Raw genomic sequence first — 9850 nt, forward strand, 5'->3', positions numbered from 1 at the left:
GGGGCCATTTCCCAAGGCAGGGAATGCAGGAGGAAGTGCAGGTTGGAGGATCTGGGAACGGAGGCAGTAGGGCGTATGCCTGGTTGATGCAGGGGGGCCCGGCAGTCAATGCTGGGTCTCCGGAAGCTCATCTCCATACCAAGGCTCATGGGTGGGGCTGCTAGTGTGCACTCAGACCGCAAGATTGTTTCAGTGTCAGGTGGGGAGGCCTGGCAGAGGACCCGGCAGGCGGCTGTGAGAAGCCAAAGGCGAGGACTTGATGATATGCTGAGCCTCCTCGTTTCTCTTTTTGCCGTGGGGTGGAGAAAGTGACGGTGATGGAGGCATCAGAGGAGACAGGGTGTGCAGGAATGAGTGGATCTGTGGACATATCTGTATGCGGCTGTGTGCAGATGGCTGGTGATCCTATGGCTCCAGCCTGCTGCAGCGGGGACTCAGCTGGCCCCGCTCCACCCCTGGGCAGTGACCTTGCCTTCACAGCTTCGAGCAACTCTGCATCAACTTCGCCAACGAGCACCTGCAGCAGTTCTTTGTGCAGCACGTGTTCACCATGGAGCAGGAGGAGTACCGCTCGGAGAACATCTCCTGGGATTATATCCACTACACCGACAATCGGCCCACCCTGGACCTGCTGGCCCTCAAGCCCATGAGCATCATCTCCCTCCTGGACGAAGAGAGCCGCTTCCCACAGGTGTGTGTTCTGCCGACCTTCTGGTGGAGGCCCTGCGATGGGTCTCCTGTTGGAGGCTGGGAAACTCCACTTGGGTGGGCCGCTTGTTCTGAGAGTTACTGAAACCTCTGCCAGCAATAAGCAAAAGAGCCCCAGCCTAACCAGACAGACCCTCCTCTCCAAGGCCCACTTCTCCGACTGCTGGGGTCCTCAGACAATAGTTCAGAGAGTGGAGCAGAAGAGCTGCTCATGGAGGGTGGCAGACCCAGCCTCTGCTCCCAGCTCAGCCCTCACTCTGCAACAAATCACTGATCCCTGGCCATTAGTTTCCTGTCTATACAGAGGCCCTCAATCATTCTGAGCCCAGATTGCTTTGCCTCCATGAGGAAGCCCTGGAGCCTGACCTCCCCATGGCTGGACTCTGGGACCTCAGCACATAGGGTGTCTGGGTTCTTCCAGGGGACAGATCTCACCATGCTGCAAAAACTGAACAGTGTCCACGCCAACAACCAGGCCTTCCTACAGCCCAAGAACATGTACGATGCAAGATTTGGCATTGCCCATTTTGCCGGCGAGGTGTACTACCAAGTAGAAGGTGGGTGCAGCTCCTCTCCTGCCCCTTCCAAATCTGGACCGGGTTCCAGGGAGACCATGGAAAGCAGGCTCAGAGGACGAGGCTATTTTGCAGCTCTAGCAGTGGGGCAGAGGGATGAGTAGTATGGCTTCTACTGGAGAAAGAAAATGGAATGGACCAGGCATGTTTTTCTTTGTTTTTGGTAATAACTCTATTGAGATAGAATTCACATACCATGTTATTTACCTGTTTTAAGTGTACAACTTGACTGTAGCATATCCAGAGTATATTAATGATTGCCACCATTTTAGAACTTTTTCACCACCCGTAAAAGAAACCCCTCATGAGCAATCACTCCCATTTCCCCCCAATCCTGGGCAACAACTATTTCTGTCTCTATGGATTTGCCTATTCTGACTTTTTGCATAAATGGAACCATACAATACATGGTCTTTTGTGGCTGGTTTCCTTCACTTAGCACATGTTTTCTTTTTTTTGAGACGGAGTCTCGCTCTGTCGCCCAGGCTGGAGTGCAGTGGTGCGATCTCTGCTCACTGCAAGCTCGCCTCCCAGGTTCACGCCATTCTCCTGCCTCAGCCTCCCAAGTAGCTGAGACTACAGGCGCCCGCCACTACGCCCGGCTAATTTTTCATATTTTTTAGTACAGACGGGGTTTCACCGTGTTAACCAGGTTGGTCTCGATCTCCTGACCTCGTGATCCGCCTGCCTCGGCCTCCCAAAGTGCTGGGATTACAGGCGTGAGCCACCGCGCCCGGCCAGCATCATGTTTTCAACGTTCATCTATGTTGTAGCACGTGTCAGTGCTCCACGTCTTTTCACTGCAGAAAAACATTCCATTATCTGGAATGTTTGTTTATCTCGTCATCAGTGGATAGACATTTGGGTTTTTTCCACTTTTTGCCTATGATGAATAACACAGCTATGAACACCCATGTACAAGTGTTTGTGTGGGCATGTTTTCATTTCCCCTGGGTATCTACCTAGCAGCAGAATTGCTGTATCATATAATAACTCTATGTTTAACTGTTCGAGGAACCGCCAAACTGTTTTCCAAAGCAGCTGTACCATTTTACATTCCCACTAGCATTGTATGAGGGCTCCAGTACCTCTGCATCCTCGCCTACACATATGATTGTCTTTTTTATTATAGCTACCCTAGTGGGTTTGAAGTCTCAATGTAATTTGCATCTGCACCCCCCAATGGCTGATGATGTTGATCGCCTTTTCATATGCTTGTTGGCCATCTGCACATCTTCTTTGGAGGGATGTCTATTTAAACGTTCTGCCCGTGTTTTCATTGGGTTATCTTTTTATTGTTGAGTTGTAAGAGTTCTTTATTATTCTGGATACAAGTACCTAATATGTGATTGGTAAATTATTTTCTCATTCTGTGGATTGTCTTTTCATCTGCTTGATGGCGTCCTGTGAGGCCCAAAAAGCTTTCATTTTGAAGAAGTCCAACTTACCTATTTTCCTTTCTTTACTTGTGTCATATCTAAGAGTCCAGGGTCAAATATAAGGTCATGAAGATTTATCCCTATGTTTTCTTCTAAGATTTTTTTAGTGTTAGTTTTTACATTAGGTCTTTGATCCATTTTTAGGATATGTTGAGAGAGGGTCAGTAATGGTCTTGATGAAGAAGTGAAGGCCTGGGGTGGTCACCCTATGGGTGGGCTAAGAAAAACGAGGAAGGTGACCATGGGTTGCTGTGGTCAGGAAAGTGGGGCGGCCAGAGGGTCACTCTCTGCACCTCATGTGGAGAAGTGAAGAGGTGTTCTGGTCTATTTAAACTGGGGATAGGAATCCAGGGATGATTCTTTTGAGTAGAGGGTGGTCATTTACTCAGAACAGGCTAGGCATTGGGAGGCCAGGGGAGAAAGGGAAAGGTGCCGTGGCTCCTTCATAGTTCCTGCCAGATCCTGGCTTTGGGCTCTTGGAAAAGGAAGAGGCTGGAGCCAGTCGGACCTGCAGGGTCCTGGGACACAAAGAAGATACCCAGCCCATCCTCCATGGGGCAATTCAAGGCTGAGCTTTATTTTTTGAAGTGATAGGAAACTTACATAATGCTAAGATTAAGGTGGATTCTTTCTAGATTTTCTGGTTGCAGAATTCTAGAAATATTAATTAAAGCTAAGCCTTCTTTTTATTTTGGATACCCTGTTGTGCTAATAACCTCGGCTTCACTTACTCTGCCTATTGGAATACCGAACCCAGGAGTGTCTCAACCCTCCCCACCCCGAAAACATCCAGGGAGCTCCCTGCCCCTGGTGGGGAACTCTGCCTGAGCCTCAGGAACGCAGGGTGTCACTGAGTGTCTACCCCCCGCCCAGCACCCAGTGCAGCCCCCCTGGTGCTGCTCCCCTCACAGACACCTGCAGGAAGAGGTGGGAAACAGGCTCCCTTCCCTCTCCCACGCTTGACTGTGCCTCTCCAGATCCACAGCAGGCTGTGCAGGTGTACACAGGACATACCACTAAAAGCTGGGCTGACTTAAGGGGAGCAAAGTGAAAGAGGAAAGTCAGGGTCGTGCCCTTGGGAGTTGGTCCTTAGCAGTGCCGCCCCTGGCCTCATGGAGCCTGGCTTTAAGGAGCAGCTCATCTTCTCAGTGCGGTTCTGTCCCTACTGCAGGACTAAGCCATTCTGAATTATGGCTGAAGGGGAGATGTGGGATCTTCTCACCCCCTGGAGCCATGCCTGTATTAGTCACTAGGGCAAGAGTAACAAACACCACAGATTGAGTGGCTTAAACAACAGCAATTACTGTCTCGGGGTTCTAGAGGCTGGAAGTCCAAGATCAAGGTGTTGGCAGGTTTGATCCCTTATGAGGCCTCTCTCCTTTGTATGCAGATGGCCATCTTCTCCCTGTGTCTTCATATGACCTTCCTTCCCTCTGTGTGTGTCTGTGTCCTCATCTCCCCTTCTTTTCTTTCTTTTTCTTCTTTTTTTTTGAGATGGAGTCTCACTGTGTCACCTGAGCTGGAGTGCAATAGTGTGATCTCAGCTCACTGCAACCTCTGCCTCCCAGATTCAAGTGATACTCCTGCTCCAGGCTCCTGAGTAGCTGAGATTATAGGCATGCACCACCACGCCTGGCTAATTTTTGTATTTTTAGTAGAGACAGGGTTTCACCATGTTGGTCAGGCTGGTCTCAAACTCCTGACCTCATGATCCACCTGCCTCAGCCTCCCAAAGCGCTGGGATTACAAGTGTGAGCCACCGCGCCTGGCCTCATCTCCCTTCTTATAATGACACTAGTCATACCAGATTAGGGCCCATCCTAATGACCTCATTTTACTTTAATCCCCTCTTTAAAGGCCCTATGTCCAAACACAGTCATGTTCTGATGTATAGGGTGTTAGGACACCAACATATGAATTTTAGAGGACACAATTTAGCCCATGACACTGCCTTTCTCCTATTATTGGAGACTTCATCTATTTTCAGCCTGAAGGAGCCTTAGCCCTAGCAAGATCTGCCCAGAGACAGGAGGACGGTGGCAGCTTAGACGGGGGCTGGAGTGGGAATGGGAATTTTGGGGGTCCAGAGTTTAGATGGGAGGAGTTACTTTGTGCTGGGTAGATGGTGGGGGCCATGCCTGGCTAGAGGGGTGGAGAGCATAGCCTTAGTGGGGCCTGTGTAGGGGGGTCCTCTAGGCATCCTGTATTCCCCCCAACTGCCCTTTTCTTCCCCAAGGGTGGGCAGTGATGGCTGAGCTGGGATGCTGGGTGGGCCCTGTGTCCCCATAGGCTTCCTGGAGAAAAACCGAGATGTGCTGAGCACAGATATCCTCACCGTGGTTTACTCCTCCAAAAACAAGTTTCTGAGGGAGATATTCAACCTGGAGTCAGCAGAGACCAGGCTGGGCCGTGGGACCATCCGCCAGGCAAAGGCAAGGAAACCATCTCTTCAAGGTGGGCTCCCAGCCACCCTCCTGGGTCTCTCACCCCTGATGGCTACAAGGCCAGACAGACATGTACAGGAAAGTCTGTTTTAATCACCTGTGGGTCTCCAGCATGCAGTAGGCCCTTGGGAAACCTGCAATGGATGGATGGAATGGAGAGGATGGATGGATGGAGGGTGGATAGGTAAATGGATGGGTGAAGGGGGGGAGGGGATAGATGGGTGAGGGGTGGATGGGTAGGGGTGGGGGGGGATGGGAGGGTGAGGGGGGGGAGGGGGGGATGGGGGGGGGGGGGAGGAGGGGGGCGGGGAGGGGAGGAGGGATGAGGGGGTGGATGGGGGGTGGAGGGATGGCATGGAGGAGGGGGGGATGGATGGAGGGGGGGGGGTGGGGTGGTGGGATGGGTGAGTGGATGGATGGATGGGGTGGGTGGATGGATGGATGGATGGATGGGTGGAAGGATAGTTGGATGGGCAGGTGGGATGGGTGGATGGGTGGGTGGATGGGTGGGTGGATGGGTGAGTGGGTGGATGGATAGAAGATGGGCAGGGGCAGGGGGGGGGTGGTGAGCGGTGGGGAGGGAGGATGGAGGGGTGGGGGGGATGGAGAGAGGAGGGGGGGGGCTGGTGGATGGGTGAGTGGATGGATGGATGGGTGGGTGGATGGGTAAATGGATAGGTGCATGGGGGGGGGGGGGTGGATGGATGGGGTGAGTGGGGATGGAAGAGGGTGGAGGGGAGGGCGGGTGTGGGGGGGGGAGGGAGGGAGGATGGAACAGGTGGGGGATGGGGGGGGGGATGGGTAGAGGAGGGGGGGGGGATGGATGGGGAGTGGGTGTGAGGGAGGATGGATGGGGTGGGGGATGGGTGAATGGATGGAGCATGGGTGGGTGGGTAGATGAATGGGTGAGTGGGTGGATGGGTGTGGGTAGGTGGGTGGATGGGTGGTGGTAGGCAGGTGGATGGATGGGTGAGAGGATGGGTGTGTGACTGGATGGGTGAATGAGTGGGTGGATGGATAGATGGGTGGGTGGGTGGGTTCTTGACCAGGTGGAGGCACCACTCCACCTGCGGGGCCTTGGCAGCAGCCCTTGCTGGACTATGGGGTCAGCTGTCCCAGGACATGGTTCCTGAGACCCACCTGTGCTTTGTGCTTCCATTCACAGTCTGCAGACTCAAATAAACGGCCCTCCACCTTAGCAGGCCAGTTCAAACAGTCTCTGGACCAGCTGATGAAAATTCTGACCAACTGCCAGCCTTACTTCATCCGCTGCATCAAACCTAATGAATATAAGAAGCCGCTGGTAATGACAGGAGGCTGGGGCACAGTAAAGGAGGGAGGAGGAGGAGGAGGAGGCTGATGGCCTCTAGGGTTGTGGTCACTCCCTCTGCCAGGGCCTGGCTAGTGTTAGAGCTGTTACTGCCCCTACCTTACAGATAAGTACACTGAGGTAAGGCGACCAGTCTAGGTCATGTGAAGGTCAGTGACCTGCAGGGCTTTGGGTTGCTGAGACCTCAGTTCCCTTAGCTCCACCATGCATCTTCTGTGTGTTCTTGGCCTGGCTCTTTGCTGCTGTGAGCCTCGGTTTTCCCTTTTGTAAAGTCAGACTTGCTCCTGCCTACAGCAAGACCTTATCTCTGCAAAAAAATTTAAAAGTATAAAAATTAGCTAGGTATGGTGGTATGTACCTGTAGTCTCAGTTACTCAGGAGGCTAAGGGAGGAGGATCACTTGAGCCCAGGAGGTCGAGGCTGCAGTGAGCTATGATCACACCACTACACTTCAGCCTGGGTGACAAAGCAAGACCCTGTCTCTAAAAAAATTAAATGGGGCTTGCCTTATGAAATCTAGGTTACATCTTCCTTGAAGGCACAATAGGCAGATGTGAGATAACCTGTCTTGTTCCTTAACTGCTGGGAGAAGTAGCTGGGCTCCCAGAGACCCCTGGCTCGTTCCCACCCTGCCTACCTTGGGAGCTGGGAGCTGCAGGACAGGCAGGCAGGCCTGAGGCTGAAGCTCGGGGATTGAGAGTGCCTCTGGCTGGGACATCTCTCATTGGTGGCAGCTGCCCTGCTGTGTGGTATTCCGGGAAGCCCAGATAGGCTCAGGGTTCAAACCCAGGTTCAGCCCCTTAGAAGCGTGACCCTGTGCCTCAGGCACCTCATCTTTAAATTGGAGCCAATCACCCACACCAGGTAGGGCTGTTGTAAAGATTCAGAGTGAAACGCCAGGCCCTTAGGAAATCGTCAGTGAACCGCAGCTGAACACTTACCCGAGGCTAAGCGCAGTGTGGCCTGGACCCCACCAGCAGTTGGCGCTGTGGCCCTGCAGGTAGGGTAACAGTGCCCGCTGGTGGGCTTGCGGGATCAGAGGGCGTTCCCCAGGGTCCCTCAGAGACTCCTGGCTTGTAGGTGGAGGGGGGTCTCTAGAATCCAAGCCATGGCAGAGTCTTGGAACGCCTGCTGAAGCCTGACACCCCAGGGAAGGACATCATGCCATTTCTCTGCCGGTCACACTAGCCTCCAAGCAAAAGACGGCTCAGCTCCCTGGGGCCAAGGGGCCTCCACTGCCCTGCACACCCCCTCCCGGCCCCCACTCCAGGTCTCACTCTGACCTCCATCTCCTGGGAGGGAGAGCCTAAGGTGATGAGGATATTTTCTGCCTCTGAGTAGATTTATTTTTTCATTTAACTATTGTGCGGGAGGCACCATGAAACTCTAAGTGCCTACGGGGCAGGTTTCCACCCTGACCTGTGTAGGCAAGGGGCGCTTAAAAACGTTTTTAACTGGGCCGGGCGCAGTGGCTCAGGCCTGTAATCCTAACACTCCGGGACGCCAAGGTGGGTGGACCATTTAAGCTCAGGAGTTGGAGACCAGCCTGGCCAACATGGTGAAACTCCGTCTTTAACTAAAAATATAAAACATCCCGGCGTGGTGCCACACGCCTGTAATCCCAGCTACTCGGGAGGCTGAGGCAGGAGAATCGCCTGCACCCAGGAGGCAGAGGTTGCAGTGAGCTGAGATCATGTCACTGCACTCCAGCCTGGGAGACAGAACGAGACTCCATCTCAAAAAAGTAAATAAATAAAACTTAAAAAAAAAAGGAGCATTTTAAACTGGCCATGTGCAGAGGACGTTTACACTCACAGCGCTTCGGGTAGTTGAGAGTGATGGGAGTGTTGTGTTTCCGTGGGTGCCACAGTTTCCAATGCTATCGACTTTTATCTACTTGACAACTCTACGGGGTTTTCAGCTACTTGCACTACTCTCTTCAAAAGGTAGCCTTACTGAAGTCGCATTTGCTTAGTTTTTCCATCTCTGGAGGACAGTGGGGGCGGGCGGGGCGAGGTGACCTCTGGCTGTGGGCCCGTGCCCGATGGCGGGGTGCCGGGAAGGGGGGTGCCTGCAAAGGGGGGCTTGCGCCGGGTCAGCGCCCCGCGTCCGTCCACAGCTGTTCGACCGGGAGCTGGGTCTGCGGCAGCTGCGGTACTCGGGCATGATGGAGACCGTGCACATCCGCAAGTCCGGCTTCCCCATCCGCTACGCGTTCGAGGAGTTCTCGCAGAGGTTCGGCGTGCTGCTGCCCAGTGCCGTGCGGATGCAGGTCAGCGCCCCTCGGGGACGGCCACCGCTGTCCATCCACGGCCTTCCCCTCGGCCTCCCGCTGCCCTCCCCGGCCCCAGCCTTGCGATGAGCCCTGTCCTTCCTCCCTCTCTCCTCCTCCCGCCCTGCCCTGTCCCTCTCCCAGCGCACGGAAGTGAGGGGCTTTCCCTGGGGTCCGGAGAGCTGGCGGCCGCAGCGGTTCCTTCTGGACCATGTCTGTGGTTGTACAGTAGACACGTTCTCTCCTACCGCGTGGGCGAGCCGAGGTGTGGCTAGAAAGCTACTGGTTCCTGTCTGATCTGGAACTCTCAGCCATCCTGAGGCTGGGCCTGGCTTGGGCCGAGCGTCCCACAACACATGGAGGCCCCAGGCCCCGAGTTCCCTCCTCACCCCAACCCGTGTTCGAGGTTCCGGTTGTGCCTGTGCTTGGGCTGGGGCACGGGCAGCCCCTGATAGGGGAGCCTGTGGGAGGAGGAGGGAGACTCCACCCCCAGAGAGCCGCCGAGGGGTCTCTGCCCTCTATCCCACCTACACCCCCGTTTGGTCTTGGCAGCTGCGAGGCAAGTTCTGCCAGATGACCCTGGGCATCGCTGACATGTGGCTGCGGACAGACAAAGACTGGAAAGTGGGGAAGACCAAAATTTTCCTGAAGGTGAGACCCCCCCAGGAACCAGCCGGCCTTCGGCCTCCTGCAGCTCGTGGGCTTGTCAGCTCTTGCACCAGGCCCGGGGTCCGTGGTCCATGTGCCCTGAGCCAGTGGCACTGGGCAGCAACTCAAAGCGTGGTCCCCACCCTCAGGGCACCCCTGGATGTAGAACATCACACTAGGGGACAATGAGGTAGTGGTGAGGGGACTGGGGAGGGCCAGCCCAGCCTGTGGAAGCCCAGGAGGCTTCTCAGAGGGGCACCTAGGGCAAGGCCTGAGGGTGCAGAGGAGGCGCCTTCAGCCACAGAGCAGCACCCAGGAGCTCAGGGCGGTCTGCTGGTGTCCTGAGACCTGCCTCCATCATGCTGGGAGCCACATCCTGCCATGCAGGCTTCCCCACACTGGGGAGGCCCAGCCTCTGCAGAGCCTGGAGGGCT

General features: G+C 54.7%; 1 protein-coding gene and 1 long non-coding RNA gene across 2 annotated transcripts; both read left to right on the forward strand.

Moving 5' to 3' along the window:
• Positions 1-480: 480 nt before the first annotated feature.
• Positions 481-5287, forward strand: LOC115896067 (unconventional myosin-VIIb-like; the record flags this gene model as incomplete). The annotated part of the gene is made up of 4 exons (XM_030926524.1): positions 481-691; positions 1130-1265; positions 5012-5154; positions 5231-5287. Coding segments are annotated over 4 exons (547 nt in total), but the record flags the coding sequence as incomplete, so codon positions are not given.
• Positions 5288-6393: 1106 nt separating this feature from the next.
• Positions 6394-9404, forward strand: LOC115896066. Its single transcript, XR_004056063.1, has 3 exons — positions 6394-6469; positions 8616-8768; positions 9321-9404. It is a non-coding gene; the product is annotated as an uncharacterized LOC115896066 (long non-coding RNA).
• The last annotated feature ends 446 nt before the right edge of the window (positions 9405-9850 follow it).

This window comes from Rhinopithecus roxellana, unplaced genomic scaffold, assembly GCF_007565055.1.
Source record: "Rhinopithecus roxellana isolate Shanxi Qingling unplaced genomic scaffold, ASM756505v1 contig4705, whole genome shotgun sequence".
NCBI classification, from domain to species: domain Eukaryota; kingdom Metazoa; phylum Chordata; class Mammalia; order Primates; family Cercopithecidae; genus Rhinopithecus; species Rhinopithecus roxellana.